We start from the raw sequence: 21265 nt of genomic DNA, 5'->3' as shown, positions 1-21265 counted from the left end.
ATCAGTATTGCTGATCACTGTTTTGGTTTACAATGTTTCTTCGTGAGTTTCGTTTGGAACCTCATCACTATTGACCATGTGCTGAGTGGAATTTGTACTTTATGAATAACTCCGACTTTACGAACGTGCTTAGTAGTTTATCTACTCGGCCATCCAGTGGACAAAACAAACTGAAATGTAAATAAAATCTAATTGATGGAATATTTTATTGTGAAATTGTTAAGATGAGCAATCCTTCGAGTTTATTTGAAACGGTCCCAGAATACACATTTGTCTCACATTCCAGATAAAATTTGTATCGAATGTCGCAATTATCAGGAATATTTTAACTATTGTGAAAAAAATTGTTTCTTCAAATTTTATAGAAACAGCTAGGAAGCAAGGATTAGTGCTTGGTTTCAGCTTTATTTGTCTGAAGTATTAATAGAATCAAATGTAGTACAGGTTTGAAAACAATTTTATTTTATAGAATGGTCATCTCCCTGAATTTAAAGTTACCCCACTGATAGCCTACTGAATCAAATTGTCATTCCTCAACATCATGACAACAGTGAAAACTTGTATATATTTCTGAAGATAGCATTTTGAACTACTGAGTTAATCTGCTCTTCTAATTATTTGTGTAACAAAGGTATTTTGCACATTTGTGTTTCTAAACATACTATAGCTTCTTGTATCATACTGTGACAGATAGTTGTTGAGACATAGCATCTCAGCCTTTCATATTGTCATCAAAAAATATATTATTTTTATACTTATAATTTTGTATATTGTGTGTTCTGTCACCGAGTTTAGTAATAACAGCAAAAAGTCAAACTTAGATTTGTTTTAGTTGTCCAATAATTCATCAGACCAATGTAGGAATATAACTGCATCATTATTCATGCTATTTACCAGCAAGATATATTGTTAAATCCATTGATCCATTCTGACTCCAAACATACTAAAAATGCCATATAGGTGAAAAAGATTTCAATTATCCAAGTAAGAATGAAACCAGAATAATCCTAAGTGGAAGTGCAACACAAATTCACATCTACATTGAGTAGTCAGAATGGATCTGAATAAAATTTATACATAAGAAAATTAAAACCATGGCTAGTGAGAATCACATCTAAAGGCCTTCTTTCACCTCTAGAAAGCAAGCAAATATGAAAATGGCAAGTGACCATGAAAGTGTCAATGTTTTTACAACAGCAGCAAGCAAATGAGTGAAGGGATCGTGTGTCATGTCATCATGCAGTAGTGATTGTAAAGATGGCACAGTAGGAGGGATAAGCATGCTGCAAATTCACTCAATCTGTTTGGACTGGTTTAGCAGCTAAGTATCAACTCTGCAATATCATTTGCTCCCTCATTCTTCATTACAACTATGAACAACTGTATTACAAATATATTGATCAAACTTTGAGTGCTATTCATTCATTTTCTCACTTACTTGACACTGGAAGTATAAATGCTAAGAACAATTAATGAGAAAGTAATGTGCAAAATATTGTTACATATCTTCAAAAATTATTTTCTAGAATATGAAATGTAAGAATCAATTGGTTGTTTGGATTGCATATGATACAAATGAAATCAAACACAGATTGTATATTTTAGATCCATAAAATTTTATTTACATAATAACCATCATATATTATATAAGTTCTGTTTTACACAATAAGAATATGGAAAAATATTGTTACCTACATGTATTCACAAGTGAATACAAAATTTTAACATAAATTTACTTAATAATTAAAGAAGACAATAAGTTTACTGACTGAAATTACGTTAATTTTTTGATACTTTTGACATCCTGTTTGATCCTGATATCTGTACTATTAACACACTGCAACAAGCCATCAATTTTCTCCATTTGATTCGTTTGCTCTATTCCAACTTCAACTGCAAGTGACTTTAATTGCGAAATGGCTGCATTTAATTCTTCTAATTCACCCCTAGTCATTGTCTTTATAACCTGTTTGTCTGTTTCTTTGTTACACGGATTCCATGTTGTTATGGGGCTGCAACTTTCACCTATAAAATATATTATTAATCACATTAAATGTTATTGGATTAATCATGTTATTGGAAATCTTCACTTTATACCTTTAAAAAATACTAACTTGGGGATTTATTCCATGGAAAAACATTATCAGAAAACTTAAGTCTGTCTGAGAAAAGACTGATTAATCTTGTTCGAATTTCTAACAAAGAAGGACATTTTATCATAAAATTTGAAGTGTCTTCATCCTCGTAACATATCTGCAATTCCCAACTTGAAATAATCTGTTAATGTATCAAAACATATATAAAATTTGAAACAAATACAAAATTTGAATTTAATTAAATACCTGTATATAGTTAACATCATCTTTGTTAAAGTATTTGATGAGTTTAAATTTATCATTGTATAATTTTAAACCATTATTACATTTTTCTAAGATTCCACTCAACCATATATTTTGATTAGGAGAATATTTATCAAGACAATATACAACAGGATACTGATTAAGCTTCGCATCTGCGATTTCCTGTTTTTTTTTACAACTGGAAGATTGACTCTGATTCAGACCAAAGGTCCAACTCATCAGCCCCAGTAATTTTTCAGCAATGGTAAGATCCGAATTGATTTTGTCAATGATGTCTGCAGCATGATCAAGTTGTTTTCCTTGATGATTTAATGTCAGTGCAGTTGCTGCTAATGTCTTTTCAGATTCTTGAGCAAGCCTCAGTAAATCTTTTCCAAGTTCAGACTTCCCTCCTTTCACTAGCTGCAACTTACTTTCAGAATATCTTCCACAAATAGCATTATGATTCCAAAAAAGATACAAAACATTAAACACTGAATCTCTATTATAAAAAGATGCAAACCAATGATTGGTATTTCCAGAAGTTATCACTATGGAACCAAATATGAATGAAGAATTCTTGCGTTGTATCAAACTGATGTCATCTAAAAGCATTTCAAGACATAAATGATTGTCTTTTACTTCATTTTCATAAAATTCTAATCTGTCTTCTTTTAAAATTAATACACCATTGTTCCACTTTCGGATTTTTGAATTATAGTATGAAGATGATGTTTGTAGTATGTACGACTGTTCTTGATCTTCATCCATTCTTTAGTTACATCTGAAAATATCAAAATTTATAACATTATTGTTAAATTATTGTAGAATATAGTAAAAATTAAAATAGACTATATCTCCCATAGAAATTAAGTTATACTATTGTACAGACTACTAGACAGCCCAAAGAGCAATTATTTGTAACAAAATACCATACAGGAATGCTAGTAACAACAGAATAATCTCCTATTTTTTGTAAAAAAATTAAACTTATCAAATCAATCTACATACGTAAATATAGGATTGCCCAAAAATTGGTTAATCATGATACATTTTTAAGATTATTTCAAAAATCAGTTAAAACTGGTTTGAGAGGGCTACTTATTTGTGATCAATCACTTCAATGGAATTGCTGGATTATTTTAAGACTGCATGTTATTATTTATAATATTAATAAATACATCTTGGTAACCCTGAAGACTTGTTAAAAATCTATAAGATTCACAGACAGCTAAGCATGTATATTGTTACATACTACAAACTCTTCGTAATATTTATATTAATTAGCATTTAAAGTAGTTTTTTTTAATATTTGTATATAAATATCTTGATATTTTGTGCATTAATTAAAGAAGGTATTAGTTTATATATATAATACAGTATTAATTAAATTTTCTAAAATAATTTTTAAAACATAAAAGATTTCAAATTTTATTTATATATTCTGTAATGCCCAAATGCAGTGGCAGAACTACAATGGCATAAAGTGGTTCACATGGAAAATATCAAAATTTATAACCTTAAACCAGAACCTGAGGCCAATAGGCCCCAAACATCTAAAAGTCTATGATTCTGAATGAAATTGTTGATCATAGGTCAGGTGATTTTTCAGTCAAGGGCTAAAGGCCATTTTTGGAGAAGCAAGTCCTATCTTTTGTAGTGGAGGGTGGAGTTGAGAGGAGAATTTTGACTTGCATTGGAATTCTAAACAGTACAAAGTGAAATTGTTTCATCTCCAAATAAATTTAAATCTGTTTACAGTGACTGTTTTAAACTCTAATAGACATAATTATAAGAAAACTCATTACAAAAACATCAGTAGTAGCATATTGTGAATCTCACCATAACCAAAGACTCAGACATTCTAATCGCTATGAAAAACTCTAAAACTTTCAACCCAGATTTGACTTTGGAGTCATAGAGTAGCTGTTCAATTAGACTTTGCCATTGGAAGCAAATCACCAATTGAAACTAGCATTATATATACATTTATTGCATAAACAGGATATAATATATTTAAGAAATTATAATTTGAAAGCTTGTTTTTCTTTAACTTGATATACTAAAAATTGCTAAGGATTTTTAGCACTGCAATTTCCACATCAAAAACTAAATAGAAATGCATGGCAAAAACACTTTCAGAGAAAAGACTGAATTCAATGAAAAAATAACAAAACACATATTGAAATTCAATTACCTAAGGACTTTGATAGCAGAAAAAGAGGACATATGACAGGCAAAATATAGAAATGTAATAGAATTAGGATAAAAAAAATTATTTCTTTTAGAAACAAATGTCAGCTTAAAATAACAATTGCGTAATAGCATTTCTAAAGCCATTCTCTCAAATCATATTAACAAGGATGAAGAACGGATGTCTATGCCTGAAAATGGCCCATTAACTGGGTTGAAAACACTAGCATGTCTTCAACTTCATCCACTGTTAAAGGGTGATAGAGACTCCAGAAAAATTGGAACTACCCACGATATTTCCGAGACACTCCATCAGACTAGACTAAAACTAGACTTTCAATAAAGCATAGATAGTGGGAGCAAAATTAAGAGATTAACCAGCATAACGTAGTATAGTGCATAAAGACCTACGTAATTACCTAAAAGTAACTCCTACTCATTAAAACACGTTTTTGTTTACGCAATATGAAAAATAATAAATTATTTCGAACATGACATTCTACTTATTAAAAATTTATTACTATTCGTTGAGTTAAGTGATCGAATCATCAAAATAATACATTCGATTTCTCTACATGTGACTAACTGTAAGCTAAATAAATACTTTATAAATACTAAACACATTGTTTACCTGCTTTTGCGTTAACGATACGCCCTCTGGGTTTTTTTTAAAACTTTACAGAAATAAAAAAATTAACATTTTAATATTTTACTAAAAATTTCAAATGAAAATTATAATTTTTTATAATTATTTAAAAATAAATTTCAGTATAAATTAAACTTCTTCACTTAGAACTGTTTCAAATAATACTTACCAGAATAACGAGATGAAAAGGAAAAAAGTGGCAACGTTACGTTATCGTTGCGCCCGCTAGAGATTTAAAAAAATTTACAAAAATAATTTTTAAAATTATGAATTTAATTTTTTATTAAAATGTTAAATAAAAATATAAGTTGCATTTTTTATTTATTAAAAAATTAAAGTAAAATATTAATTCATGTTGTTAATATAATACATTTAGAATTTTTAAAAAATCCTATTAAAATATTCAAAGTAAAGTTTTAAAATAAAGAATTTCGAAACGTTTAAACGTCTGTATACATTAAAAGTTTAATCAATTACAGTTAGAATTTAATTTTATTATTTTAGAGAAACCTTAAAACGCGCGACAGTCTATAATTGGATTGAGGAATTATATTTGTAGCTTCGCATACGGCAAAGTGTATAGATTCGTCACGGAAATGTTACGTATAAACAACTATATTCATCGCATCCGTACGTTTTGTGTGGATTGGATATCTGTTATGTCAACATTTTTGACATTTCTGTACTTTTTCGAATTGTTTTTCGGCATCAAAACAATCACCAAAAGCTACGAGCAATGGAAGGACATGGGAGAGGAAAGGACATCCGTTAAATTTTTTGTTGGTATTTTATTAATTTTAACATCTACCGGATTTACCAATCTCGCATCTCTTAATTGGGAATATAAAAGAGGAAGAAGTTCGGCGTGGTGTTACGTTTTTCATCTTTTTCAACTTGGTATTCTATGGAGAAGAAGCGCTGTTAGAAATGGCTGTGAATGGCAATTAGATTCTCAACTTCTCGCCACTGTTAAGTTTATATATTCCTATTTTCATACAGTTCCTCTGGTGATGTTTCAAATGCATGACATTTTAATGGGCGAAACGCAATCTGTAGGAATGATTATTGTTATTTTTGAACTGTTATGTATCGTTATCTCTACTGTGGTTTGTTGTTGGTTCTACGGAATTGCTCTTAGTAATGAGGTTTGCAAGTCTAACGATCAGAACTGCGGCGCTACATTTTTCATTCCTATATATAATCAATTTAAAGATGGAGATGGAGCAGATAATAAACCTGAAGAAAAGATGATAAATGAAACTAAAGCAAAAGAAGTATTTGTCAGATATTTGATGTTTACGCAAATGTTTTGCTTTCTTCTAGGGAAATTAATAGCCTTTGCAACTTTCATCGTTATTTCGGGAGTGTATTCGGTTCTAATTTTTGGTATTCATTTCTTTGCAAATATTGCTTATTTAAAACAACAAATGCCGTATTTAGTACCAGAATCCATAAATGGACACAAAAAATGGGCTAGGTTTTGCTACTTAAGCTACCTCCTCCTTTTTGATTGGCATTTCAATAGAGATCCGAACACTGCATTCAATCTCTGTACAGATATTCGCGAAGGAGTCAGTTATTATATTATATCTGTTCTTGAAGTTATAATTATAACTGCTATCAAATTCTGTATTCATTCTAATTTAAATTCTGCTTCAAATGGGTCATTTAACTTACTAGTTATCGGAACAGTTTTAGTAGTAACTTCAGTTTCTAGTCAGATAATGTTAGTTTTATATTTACAAGGTACAAAAGAATCAAAGGCTTTATGGTTTGAGAATATCTTCAGCTTTCCAGTAATAAGTAAGAAACATTTGAAAGGAAAATTCTGTCGTACAAGGAAAACTTCTTTCCCTACTCCCACGATTTCGACGGTTGGCAGAACTCTTAATGAAGAAATTCCTAGTTTATCTAAGAATACAATCGCTAGTAACAGTTATTTGGATTTTAAGGATTTAGAAGATAATTTTCTTCCTCATACAGAAAATACAGAGGGATCTGATCAATCAGTTTCTCATTTTTCAAACGTAAATCAAGCGGAGAAGCCATTTGAAATAATTCATCAAGAATTTAATATGCTTAAATGCAACGATAAAGAAATTACTATATTTAATTGTGACGATAAAGTTAACTCAAAAATAAATTTTCATTCGTTATCACCCAATAAAGAATGTTCTGGTTTAGAGACTGGAGGAACCATTAAAAATTCTGCAGATGACGAATGGTGCTTTAATAGAAACCTTTCATTTTCGTGGCCACATAAAAATGGAGCAAAATCTCAACTGAAAACATCACAAAAACTTAGCAGCTCCTTTCAAAATATCAATTGTCAAGATCAATACATTTCATCTATGATTACTAATGTACAAGAAGATTCTTCGTTAAACGAAGAATACTTTTCGCCTCTTCATTCAGCTTCTGAAACTCCAAAAAAAGAGTCTTCAACTCTTCAAGATGTGGAAGATTATATTTAACCATTAATGAAGTCTTTCTGTCTTAGTTTTCATTATTTGTTTATGAAGTATTTTTGTAAAAAATATACTTTTTAACATTTGAGTCGTTACAAGTTTATAATCGTCTCTATAATCAATTATATAGTAACCCAGGAGTCGCCAAAGTGGTCGATGCAACATCATTGGGAGGTCGATGCGGCTAGGGGGGTCGATGCGGCTAAGGGGTCACAACCTTTTTTTTTGCCCATACACATACACTTGTAATAAAACTTTACGGTGGGGGTCAATGTGAGGCTTTGGAAAGTGGTTGGGGGTCGATGGTTAAAAAAGTTTGGCGACCCCTGCAGTAACCAGTTAAACAATTGCTGAGTAAAAAACATAATAAAGCATCAAAATCTGTTAAATATTAAGAGATAAAAACTTTTGTTTCAGTTGAATTTCTTTATAAACACGAATGTGGCGGACTTCAGGTTGCAAACCTTTAAATGTGAATGCACTATTTCTGTCAACAGCGTAAATATCTCGTATATGAAAGAAGAAAATTTAGAAAATGTAGTTTATGTGCAATTGTTTGTTTCCTCGAGCATATGAGGGAAATTTACTTAGAAGAATTTCTATTATCCATTAATCACAAAGTTATGTAATTTTACTTTGCGAGATACGATATTGTATTTGGCTGTATATATTTTATTTATTCTTTGTTATTAATAATAAAATATAAGCTATGTGAAACATTTATATTTAACATGAAAACGTCTAATCAGGGACGAATCCTGACCAAAATTTTTGGGCATGCTGAAAGTTATAATAAGTATAATAGGCCTATCTCTAGCACTAAACAATAGACAAAATGTTATTTGATGTGAATAAAATGTTCATATTTGGGATTATTTTTTGATATTAAAATATAGTAGTATTTAGCTTTTTGCTTTGTTCAAAATTATGCTTATATTATGCATATTAACTATAGCTCGTATATTGATTTGTCATTAGGTATAAGTCATGTTCTCGTAACAATTTATGAATACTTTAATGTCAAGTATGGTATTATTTAACTAAATTGTTGCCTAAATCCAATATCATATGATGAAGTTTAAGAAATAGTTTAGGTAAATAAGTATTTGATTGATTTTGAATTTATTCCTAATGTTTTTGTGCCAGGCTTTTCAATACAATATTCGTTAAAGTTTCTCTCCTTGACAATTTCTAAACAATACAAATTATTAACATAGATATACATGTGTAGCTTTCCATGTACAGTATACCTCACAGGGTCTTCCTTAGGATATTTTGTGAGAAAAATTTGACAGTAGTGCAGGAATATCTTCAACTTTTTTGTCTTAGAGATATTATACCTATTAAAATTTTTTTAAAACTCTTTCCGCCCTGTGGGCACTAGAAGGCCTCTTTTAGTAAGCCCATTACGGGTTCGGCCAGGTCCTCACTGGGGTGGTGAGGGACGGGACCCGACATATCCGGACGGATCACTCCCCGAAAAATTTCTGGGGATTTTTCGACCCGTTCGGATTCGATTCCGGGCTGTAAGCTGTCACCTTGACCGCTCGGCCATTCGGCCACCAAACGTGGCTCGTATCGTGGAAGGTTACCTTCAGCAACAAACAATTTAATGCAAGGAGTGGCCAGCTCGATCTCAGGACCTGAATCGCTTTGAGCATGTCTGGGATGCTCTAGGGAGACGTATTGTTGCTCTCAATCCTCATCCTCATACTTTCCAGACTTAGAGCAGCTTTACAATAGCTCTCACTTTCTACCGACCTCGGAGATAATTTATAATTGACATATAAGATAAGATAATATAATTGATTTTAAAATACCGCATAATTGACAGCATTACGCATCTCTGTATGTGCTGTATTGCTGCTTGGGGTGATCACACTCCATATTGAAGATACTGTACTTTTCCTATACCAAACTGACACATCCAATTTGTCAATTTCATACATGTGCTAATTACTATAACATCATAATTTTCCTGTAATTTGTTTTCATGGTTTTTTTTTTACACCTTACTATGCGTCGTACACTTTTTTCTCAGGCTCATTAAAATCAGCATGTAACTTTTTGAGTTAACGCGATTTTTGGGATTGTTTCTTAATATTTTGAAACCAAGTATTTAATAAATATGTGGTTGAACTTTTTATTTGGTAAAAGTTTCTGTAGAATGTTTGTTAACAATAATGCAATTATTTTAAATTAGTATTTTATTGTTTTTCTAAAACATTTATTGCTGATTAGTGGTGTTATTTTCACATTTAGATTTTATAACCGAAAATTTTACTAATCGAATGGTTACCAAACCCCGAACAAAACCGGTACCTATTGAACCAGTTGCCGGCTCTTTTTAGATCGGATATAGCGAACCGGAATAGAAACTGTAGAGAGGAACTAAACCAAATTTTCTTGCTGATTGAACTTCTGCGAAAAACTGAATGTATCTATGACTGAAACAAACAACACCTTTATTTCCCGTAAATTAATGTTTTCTGGAATAAATCAGTTTTATTGTATTAATAACTATAACCAAAAAATATATCGAATGAGGTTATCAGACTAAATTTTTGTTAAAGTAATATATTTATATTATTTAATTTACCCTCGAAACGAGATCTGGCAACACTAAGCAATCAATTCAACCAGTGGCGGATGACTCATCGAGGCGAAGGTGTTGATTTTTTTCCTGTGTACAAAACTTGATTAAATGAATCATTATTAACCAAAATATATTAAATTTCGATATTAATAATTAATTTATAACACCATAATAAGTATTAAGGTACGTGTTTTTGTATAATTTAATTATATAAAGTGCGTTATTCGATAAATCGATTTAAAAGTCTTGGCTTAAGTTTATTTTGACAAACTTTGTAATATTTATGGTGTTTTCTCCCTTTAAGAAACGCTGTAGATTAGTTTAGAATCAAGTAAATCTTCTTAGTTACTTGAATAAATAAGCTATTTGATTAAAGTAAATAATGCGCAATAAATTGTAATGTAATTTCAATCAGTTAAATCATGTCTATTTCATAATGACGTTTTGCTTGTTAATTACACAATTACATTCTTAATTGTGATTAAAGTATTTCAAATATACTTAAATTTCTTAATCTTAATTAAAAATTCGTTGATAATCAGTCTGCATTTTGTTAAATGATGATAAAGAGAGTTGCACAATGACTGATGCTTATTAAATATGTGATATACTTTATTATTAACTCATTTAAGTAAGATAATGCAATTTAATATATAATATATAGAATTTTTTTAAGTGTTGAACTATATGTATATGCTCATAATTGCACAATGAATAGTTAAAAAGTTCTATACGTGAAGCTGTGTCCAGAGGAATTAGACTTAATTATTTTTGGGAATGCTGAAATTTCGGTATTCGATGGTAATACACTTGTGGCACATTCCGAGTCATATGATACTTAATTACATTGGCTGCTAGTCTCTTAGGCACTCTCAGTTTGATGTTCAAATGTACAGTGTAAATGTCTTGTTGCTATTGGATATCGAAATAGTTGACACTATGCCTCCAGTCGCCCAGTTAGAGGATATATTGACATATTTGAATCATATATGGACCTAGTATAGAATGCCCATCTAGGTCTGAACTTCATTAGTTTTGAGGCATTTTGAAAGCAAAATTTTTAACTTTGCCTTACAACAGTTAAAGATTCTAGAACAGTATCAGCAACTCCTTTAATTATTTTCATACATTAGAATGGAAGATAATATATGGAATTAGATATACATTTATGTAAAGAATATGAGAACATAATAGATAACTAATAACTAGTATGCATAGAGATCTTGTGGCCACTATACATATAAATATATATAAATATATTACTGGCAAATGACAAAATTGCTATCAAATACTGTTTGTTAGTATAAAATGCATTTAAATTAAAATATCATTGAAATAATTATATCAAAACTAGAATATTTTTGCCTTTATTTGCTGTTTAATTGTTTTTAAATCAATATTATGGAATAAGAGAATTATTTTGAATAAATTTATAATTAAAATGATAATGATTCGTATGCATGATTTGAAGGTGTCGTGATTCATGTTCTAATGAATAAAGACAAAAGTATTCCTATTTTATTTACAGATAGATACATACATATGTTTTATATTATTGAACTATTTTATAGTTCAATAATATAAATCATGTAGCTTATTTATATAATGATAAATTTTCCAAAGAATATATTTTAAATGTGTGTAACAATATATTTTTGAATATGTTAAAAATTAAAGATTGATTATTTTTAAGGAAATGTTTGAAGTCTCCATATAAATAGTAATGTTTTTTATATATTAATGCTTATAAGTAAAATAATTATTTTGAATCTGCATTTTGAATTATTAATATTTCAGAATTAATTTTTAATTGAATCAGGGTATAAAATGACATATGAAGTTATATCATTTGACATTAATTTTTTTCTATATTTATCTGTATTTTTATCTGTTAGTTTATTATATATATGCATGTATATATAATATACATATTCAGAATTATTTGAAGATGCAGATATTATTTTGAAAAATAGCACAGAAATTATGCATGTTTATGCAATTAACTAGTTTGAAATTTTCACAAATACTTCTTTTTATGTATATGATAAAAATTTGATGATTTAGGCATATCTCAATATTGCCTATGCAATAATAAGGGAATAATGACACAATAACAGTAAATAATGTTTGAATTAGATAAAAGTTGTGATTTCCAGCTATAAAGGCAACTGCAACAAAGTGCAATCTTGTTGTGGTCACATTATTTATTGGCATTGCAACTTGGAAAAACATAACCTTATAATAAACCAACATTCCCTTTACAACTACTGTATTACTACAAATATAACCCACAATAGGAGTTTAAAATTGGAAAGTTTGAAAAAAATAAAAAAAACATAAAAATGATTTTATAATTATGACTTGTGTCAATTGCAGGGTATAATCCTTTTTTAGGCCTTGAGAATGATTTTCTGTCTTATTTACACTGAAATAATTCTTTCCTTCATGGCTCTCCAATGATGCACATTCCTTTTGTCAACCATAAATCTTTTGCTGGCTGCACAATTTCCAATTTCTTGGGTGCACAATATAAATTTTTTTAAAATTCAGTATCATAATGTATCATAAACCATTATTCCATTATTAGTGAGTATAGGTAATAAAAGAATTTAAAATTTGATTTTACACAGCTGCTATTAAACAGCAACAGGATTACCATATTTACTCGCATATAGGTTGAGATGTTTATGAGACTTTAAAGATCAAAATAAAGAAAATTAGATTTGTTAATACAATTCTAATTTTATTTCATTTAATCACAAGTAAAATATCAAATGAATGTAAATGCATACATTGTCCTGCAAAAATTACTGGCATTTTAAACTTTAAGGAAAAATCTTGTAAAATTGACAACATAATTTGTTCATGTAAAACTGGACAATTAGGAACCTTTCTTTTTTGCCAATTCTTAACAGTCGAATCCACTCTCTGTCGATTACACTTATTAGTTTCTTCAAATTCTGATTTCCAAAAAATCATCTGTTTTCACATGGGAATGGATTAAAACTTATACCGTGCTTCCGTGTGATTTTGGAATTTCAATCTGGAATTCAATTCAAAAGCTTTGCTTTTCCTATTGCTATTCATCTTTACTCCTTACAATGTACAAGAATGATTCAAACAACTCAGATAAAAGACTTATGTTTTTAAATACAAAAGCATAAGCATCAGGTAAAAAATGCAAATACACGATTCACAAAAATTATTTGCAAAAACACAAAGAGTCTTTCGCTCACACGTATAGGACGACCTAGAAATTTGAAGCTGTGATAAATGAATAAAAACCTCGTCTTATATGTGAGTAAATACATTAAATCAGAAAAGTGTGAACAGGGAACCACTGAATAAACTACTATCAATGATTATAATACTAAGCACATGTATAGAGTGTAAAGCAAAGATCTGATTGTTGGGGAGTGGGAGATTGGCAAAAATAAGAAGTTAAAATATTCACTTTGAATTTAAGCTGCACCCTAATTTTACATCTTAAAAATTGGAATAAAAAGTTTGGTTTAAATTTGAAGTAATATGGTACTATGCCAGCTATCTTCTATTTTTTTTTTAATTTGAAGGAATATTGTTTGCAAATGATAATACTTTTTACTTAGTTCTTTAGTCATTTTTAAAAGAATAATATAATTACTAAGTTAAAAATAATCAATATTATATATCCAGAAATCTAAAAATTGGTATTTAAATCAATGCCAAGATTTTTGCTTGTCTTATGCCATGCTTGTTCTCTTTTATCTTTGATAAAATGAAGAATTAAAATTCCACAGGCATTAGTGAGCCTGAATGAGCTGGATCGATCTTGAATCTAAAGCTGTACAGGCATTCTCACTTTATGCCATGATGGATAACTATTTTCAAAGTTGTCACTGTATGATTTCATACAAAAGTGTTTGCTGATTGGATAAATGTTTGCAATTGACATGAGTAGAACAAACTTTTTGTTTCTAGTTGTATATACTGTCATGAAGGTGGATTTACTAGTTATCAGGAAAACCACTATGGTTGCAGTTGTCTGCATGGTTGGAAATTACAAGGTGTGATCTGGCTTTAGATTACTTGTCCTCTAAAGTTAGACCATTGGCTGTTTGTTGCTGAATAGAATAATAAATTAATAGCTTTTTAAAGCAGTTTATTTAATAATTTGAACAGAATAGATTTGATAGTGAAAAGAATCTGATAAATAGGAATTAGTTGTTAATAGGTACTATTGGTTAAAAATGTTTCTTATTGTATTTGAATATAATTTTAAAACATGTATTATATTTGAAAGGTTGTAAAGGTTATAATATTGTCACAATGAATTTTGAATGAAGATTTGGTTTTTGTGAGTTACATGTTTTTTTATATTGTCATGCATTAAGAACTTCCTTGTTACTTTCTCTTTATTGTGACAATTATATTTAACTTAAGTGGTTATTTCTAATCTTTAGTTATATTAATTTAGGAATGTGTATCTAATACGATAAAGTTATATAGTCCTTACTGACTCCCTGACTTACTGGTATGAAATGTTTGAGTAGAAATGTAATTCTTGAGAAAAGTAAAATGTTAAAAGAGATGTTAAGTATATTACCAGAAAAATGGAATTTTAAAATAAAAAATATTTTATGCACTGTGAGACCTCAAAGTTTAACACTTGACATTTAGTAAATGTCACAATGTTAAAGCAGTTGATTAAGTTGAGTCATATTTGCTTATTTTTGAAGATTTTTGTTAATTTTTTTCTGCATTATTTAAATTACACTGTTTTGTTTTAATATTGATAATTTTTTAAATTATTTTTTACATTTATTTGATATATATAAAAAAATTGTTTATATAAACAATTGTAAACTGACATATCATTTGACATTAATTTTTTTCTATATTTATCTGTATTTTTATCTGTTAGTTTATTATATATATGCATGTATATATAATATACATATTCAGAATTATTTGAAGATGCAGATATTATTTTGAAAAATAGCACAGAAATTATGCATGTTTATGCAATTAACTAGTTTGAAATTTTCACAAATACTTCTTTTTATGTATATGATAAAAATTTGATGATTTAGGCATATCTCAATATTGCCTATGCAATAATAAGGGAATAATGACACAATAACAGTAAATAATGTTTGAATTAGATAAAAGTTGTGATTTCCAGCTATAAAGGCAACTGCAACAAAGTGCAATCTTGTTGTGGTCACATTATTTATTGGCATTGCAACTTGGAAAAACATAACCTTATAATAAACCAACATTCCCTTTACAACTACTGTATTACTACAAATATAACCCACAATAGGAGTTTAAAATTGGAAAGTTTGAAAAAAATAAAAAAAACATAAAAATGATTTTATAATTATGACTTGTGTCAATTGCAGGGTATAATCCTTTTTTAGGCCTTGAGAATGATTTTCTGTCTTATTTACACTGAAATAATTCTTTCCTTCATGGCTCTCCAATGATGCACATTCCTTTTGTCAACCATAAATCTTTTGCTGGCTGCACAATTTCCAATTTCTTGGGTGCACAATATAAATTTTTTTAAAATTCAGTATCATAATGTATCATAAACCATTATTCCATTATTAGTGAGTATAGGTAATAAAAGAATTTAAAATTTGATTTTACACAGCTGCTATTAAACAGCAACAGGATTACCATATTTACTCGCATATAGGTTGAGATGTTTATGAGACTTTAAAGATCAAAATAAAGAAAATTAGATTTGTTAATACAATTCTAATTTTATTTCATTTAATCACAAGTAAAATATCAAATGAATGTAAATGCATACATTGTCCTGCAAAAATTACTGGCATTTTAAACTTTAAGGAAAAATCTTGTAAAATTGACAACATAATTTGTTCATGTAAAACTGGACAATTAGGAACCTTTCTTTTTTGCCAATTCTTAACAGTCGAATCCACTCTCTGTCGATTACACTTATTAGTTTCTTCAAATTCTGATTTCCAAAAAATCATCTGTTTTCACATGGGAATGGATTAAAACTTATACCGTGCTTCCGTGTGATTTTGGAATTTCAATCTGGAATTCAATTCAAAAGCTTTGCTTTTCCTATTGCTATTCATCTTTACTCCTTACAATGTACAAGAATGATTCAAACAACTCAGATAAAAGACTTATGTTTTTAAATACAAAAGCATAAGCATCAGGTAAAAAATGCAAATACACGATTCACAAAAATTATTTGCAAAAACACAAAGAGTCTTTCGCTCACACGTATAGGACGACCTAGAAATTTGAAGCTGTGANAACTTTTGAGGATGAGAACAATGTAAAAAAGGCTATTTCTGAATATTTTGATTCAAAACCGAAATCATTTTACAAAGACGGGATTAAAAAGCTACCATCAAGATGGCAAGAAATTGTACAAAATAATGGTGAATACATTATAGATTGAAATAAAATTTAATTAAAATTTTTTGTTGCTTTTTTTGTAGATAAAAATGCGCACAAACTTATGGACTGACCTGATAAAAATACATATATATGCAGTCTTGCATTTTTATTAGTTATGTTTTTTTGTTTGTGGGGGTTAAAGAATCTGTCTAATGTCGATTGCTTTTCTCTCTTCAGGATTTTCAGAAGTAATTACAGTAATAGCATTGTAATTGTAGAGATCCCAAAGCCTATTTATCTCAACCTGATTTGTTTGCCATTCTAAGACCATTGATCTGACATCCCCTCCCCCACTTCTTCAAAAGATCTTTAATTAATAGCAGATATCGGCAATAATTCTCTTTTTTATAATAAAACATATCTCGCCAAGTTTCTTGGCATTCTTCTGTCTTTAGATCTGTTTCAGGTTCTATTATGAGCTCTTTAATGTTCTTTATTTCTCAGAAGTGATTTTTGTTACTCCTTTAGCTGCTTGAGTCTTCTTGATTATACTGTATCTTTCTTAGATAAGATTGAACTGCACCCTACTGTAGATTTGTTCAAGCCATAATGCCCAGCAACATCAGACATCTCGTGAATACTATAAAAGAATTGTTTCTGTCAGAAAAATAAAAGGCTGAAATTACAAGGGAGAGTTTCAAAGTTCGGAGGAATACTATCTGATCAGTATATTCCAGGTTGAGCATCGATGTTGATGTCTCCAATGCTCTGAAAAGTTTTGAATTGTTGCCTAAAGTCAAGGGAAAATCAATCAGTATTTGCTATTTTTGTTGCTTTTTTTTTTTTATGTTTGTTCAGTGAAAGTGTTCATTATCCAATTTGTTCATTAACAGATCTGTTCGTTAACTGATCACCCGCTGTATATTAAATATCATTTATTTAATTTCATTACTTTTAATTGGAATATTAATTTTTTTTTCTTGCAAAATGTGTATCAAATAACATTTTCATTCAATTACAACTTGTTTTGACTTATTATAGTTGACCAAAATTAAATTTAGTTAAATGAGCAATTATTTATTGTGACATCATCATAATGCCAGGCTGCAATTTTAAATTTTTTTAAAATTTATTTAATATGATCTCCATTTCAAATTATTAGTAGTGGCTTGCCCCAGTACATTATACTTTTCCTTTAACAGTAAAGTTGTGTCGGCCATCTATTAACTGCTTTCAGAGAAAAGTTTTGAATTGAAATAACATGACTTCCAGTTTGCATTGGAAGTTCATATATAGTTAATCGGGGCCTCTTCCCCTTAAGGTTTCCACATCTGATCTTGGATTTCATCTATGTAACTTCGTTCTCGAGATTAAGAAAAGATAGCCGGATTGACAACAGTGGGAATTCATAGGTCTACAATTTTTTCAAATTGCAGCTCAATATGTCAAATTTTTAGATTGGATTTGATTTCTGAACAATGTTAAAACTACTGTAAGCTGTTAATTCATTCCAGATCATTTTAAATGAGTCCTATATAAAGTGGAGTTATCTAACGTAAATGATTATGGAAAATGTTACACTAATGCAAAAGTATTCAAGAAAAATGAGATTTTTAGATCATATTTGAATCTGAATTTCTCAAGCTGGTATACATACCACAGGAAGTGAATTCTAGTATATTTTTGATTAAATTCACATTGAGTTTACAGTAGATGTTTGTATATTGCCAATACTTTGATAACTCTCAGATACATTACTCAATAGCAATAGAGACATCAGAAGGAAGAATGATTTTGATGTAGAAGTGAATTGGATCATCATTGTTGATTCAATGACACTTGCTATCATTTTTATAAAATTGCCCATTGTGTAAATATTTTATTAGATTCTGAAACAGCAGAACTTGTAGAAAGCTTGTCTTTTTCAACAAACCATAATTAATTGATCATTGGACAATGTTGACATTTTATTATTGTATTCCTCTATTCCTGATTGCATTATTAAATTTTTCATTTAATGTAGCTAATGGTTAAAATGATTAAGTATAGTTAATAGAATAAAAACAGTACAAAGAAGTCTTAAAGATATACAGGTATACCTCACCTTATGCAGATAATTGGTTCCAGGAGAGGTGACTTTAGTCAAAAAACAACTTAAGTCAAATTTACTTGTCCCTAGGCTAAACCACAAATAACCATTCCTAGTTCTGTATTTTATTTATAAATGCATTTTTAATAATATATGGTTAATAAGAAACTATTTTAAGCTTACAAACATATTACTTTTTTCTGTACTATATTAAAAGCTAAACTTTATCTAAATTTACAAATACATGTACAGTATGAACATACTTGTAAATGTACATGTTTACAATTTGGTGATGTTTACAGTACATCATGGACTCTTTATTTCTTAATGTGGTTTGCTGTAAGACATTATAAAATAAAATGATTTTGTAAGGTTAAATAACAAGTACAGTTATTAAAATTATTTTGCAATAGTAGAAAATAAAGTAATTTATGTTAAATTTACAATAAAGACCACTACAGGCATACCTCGACTTACGTCGTTTCGAGTTACGTCGTTCCCGATTATACGTCGTTTGTCAAAAAAGTATATGGAAAAATAAAAATCAAGTTTAAGTCATTTTATTCGACTTTACGTCTGTCCGCCACAAATATTGAAGTCGTAATATCACTAGAAAAACGTTTAAAGCACATAAAATCATATTAAAATATATACTAGTATGTTCTGTATTTACATGCATTCGTAAATTTAGAATACTTTTTTCTGTACTATATTAAAAACTAAAATTTATTTGTTTGTAAGTTTAAAATAGATTTTTATTAACCATATATTATTAAAAATGCATTAATAAATAAAATACAGAACCGGGAATGGTAATTTATGGTTTAGCCTAGTGACAAGTAGATTCGGAGACAAGTAAATTCGACTTACGTCGTTCTCCTGGAACCAATTACTGATGTAAGGCGAGGTATACCTGTAAATAAAACGACAACACAGAATCACAGATGTTTTCATATTTCATTCTCTAGGATTTGTGATGTACAGTATTAACATTTACTGTAAATGTACATATTTTAATATGATTTTTTATACTTTTCTTATTTATTGTATAGTAACATGATTTTATGTGCTTCTAACGCTTTTCTAGTGATGATATGACTTCAATATTTGTGGCGGACAGACATAAAGTCGAATAAAATGACTTAAACATGATTTTTTTTTTTTCATATATATTTTTTTTGACAAACGACGTATTATTGAGAACGACTTAACTTTATATGACGTAACCCGAGGTATACCTGTACTCTGTATTATTATATATAGTAAGAAGCATATTTTTGAGTAGAATGAAATTTAAACTACATTAAATGATTAAAAAATTTGAACACATTTCTGAAGACTCAAATGCTTGATATACTAATTGCTTATTTTTCATCTTTATTCATTTTATAACTCAAAAGTTTCAAAAATTAAGCAAAAGTTAGCTTGGAAAGCTATAAGATATTGCATCAGTGTAATAATAAATGTAAGGCCAGTTAGAAAATAAACTTTATATATATATAATTAGTTGTAAATTAAAATAAAATTTTGTTAGTTGATTTTAAAAGGTCAATAAAATCTGTATAGTGGCATTGAAATAAATGTTGGGTCAAATGTTGAATACATTTCAAAATTAAAATATTGACAGCAAGTTTAAATTGCTTATTTAATTATACAGTGGAACCTCGGTATACGTCCGCTTTAGAATACGTCCAATTCGGAATACGTCCTGTTTTGACGAAACAAATTTTGCTCGGTATACGACATTTTTTCGGTATACGACTTAATTCAATTATACGCACAGTGAAGATCTAGTGAAGTTCTTTCCCAAACTCCGTCTCGTGGAGTTGGTTTCCGTGTGTATCACAATTCAATATAGTGATCCCGGTTCAATGGAAAGCACACCTCCACACTCAAGTTATACAATATTTACAGTTTATTTATAGATTCTATATGTAGTGTACAAGTTCGAAAACACAGTACAGTATATACAGGATGACAAAGCGTGGTGCCTCACGTACTAGATTGGCTTTTGGGAACTATTAAACTTTGGAGAGGCCTCAGCCAGCCTGTGGAGTTGGCTCAACTGCATGGTCCATCCAGTCCCCGCACTTACCCGTCCCTGAGATAGTTACCAGAAAAGAATGCTCTTTCTAAGCTCAGCGAGCTTCCCAAGTGCCTGAGACTACCGTGTACCAGTCTCTTGTCCTTCTCTCTTCCCTCTCTCGTTCGCTCCACAATTTAAGGGTATTTTTGGACTGGACTTCTGACCAATCACAACCTTTTCTTGCCTGAACAGCTTACACTCGGGTCCGCCGTCATTCGACGAGAATCAAGCTTACAGTAATGTCCGTCACTTGTTTACGTTTTTTAGTAGTTTACCATATGGCAAATGGTCTATCGTCAAAGTCGGCGCTTCCTTTGTTTTCCCTCTGTTTACAATCAACACCTTGTTTTATATTGCCCGACCGCACGTGTCCAATTAACAAAGTCAGCGCTTCCTTTGTTTCCTTTCTGTTAAAAGGCCAATACGTTCAGTACTTTACATGCGCAATCTATGAACAAGTAGAACAATCGGTGTACAGTATT

The 21265-nt window shown here is 29.6% G+C and overlaps 2 protein-coding genes across 6 annotated transcripts in view; one reads left to right on the top strand and one right to left on the bottom strand.

The window, feature by feature from the left end:
• Positions 1 to 1117: 1117 nt before the first annotated feature.
• Positions 1118 to 5394, bottom strand: LOC111631835 (synaptosomal-associated protein 47-like). 5 transcript variants are annotated; one of them, XM_023376157.1, is made up of 4 exons: positions 4952 to 5139; positions 2343 to 3123; positions 2115 to 2253; positions 1118 to 2025 (listed from the first exon to the last, which is right to left on the bottom strand). In XM_023376157.1, exons 2-4 carry the CDS (start codon positions 3108 to 3110, stop codon positions 1775 to 1777), a joined length of 1158 nt encoding a protein of 385 aa, XP_023231925.1. In that variant the 5' UTR covers positions 3111 to 3123; positions 4952 to 5139; the 3' UTR covers positions 1118 to 1774. The 5 variants fall into 5 exon arrangements, with proteins under 5 accessions (XP_023231925.1, XP_023231924.1, XP_023231922.1 ...); XM_023376156.1 differs by lacking the exon at positions 4952 to 5139 and adding an exon at positions 5348 to 5394 and having other exon boundaries at positions 1120 to 2025; positions 2115 to 2277; XM_023376154.1 differs by lacking the exon at positions 4952 to 5139 and adding an exon at positions 5164 to 5307 and having other exon boundaries at positions 1120 to 2025; positions 2115 to 2277.
• Positions 5395 to 10280: 4886 nt separating this feature from the next.
• The window catches only part of LOC111631787 (syntaxin-7-like), a 50989-nt gene continuing 40004 nt past the window's right edge, over positions 10281 to 21265 (top strand). The window contains exon 1 of the mRNA XM_023376098.1: positions 10281 to 10425. The gene's annotated coding sequence lies outside the window, so the exon portion shown is untranslated. The remainder of the gene's footprint in view (positions 10426 to 21265) is intronic.

The sequence above is a fragment of the Centruroides sculpturatus genome, unplaced genomic scaffold (genome assembly GCF_000671375.1).
Source record: "Centruroides sculpturatus isolate CEXI.00-Female unplaced genomic scaffold, Cexi_2.0 scaffold180, whole genome shotgun sequence".
NCBI classification, from domain to species: Eukaryota; Metazoa; Arthropoda; class Arachnida; order Scorpiones; family Buthidae; genus Centruroides; species Centruroides sculpturatus.
The sequence above is the reverse complement of the archived record's forward strand: the minus strand, read 5'-3'. Positions and strand labels throughout refer to the sequence as shown.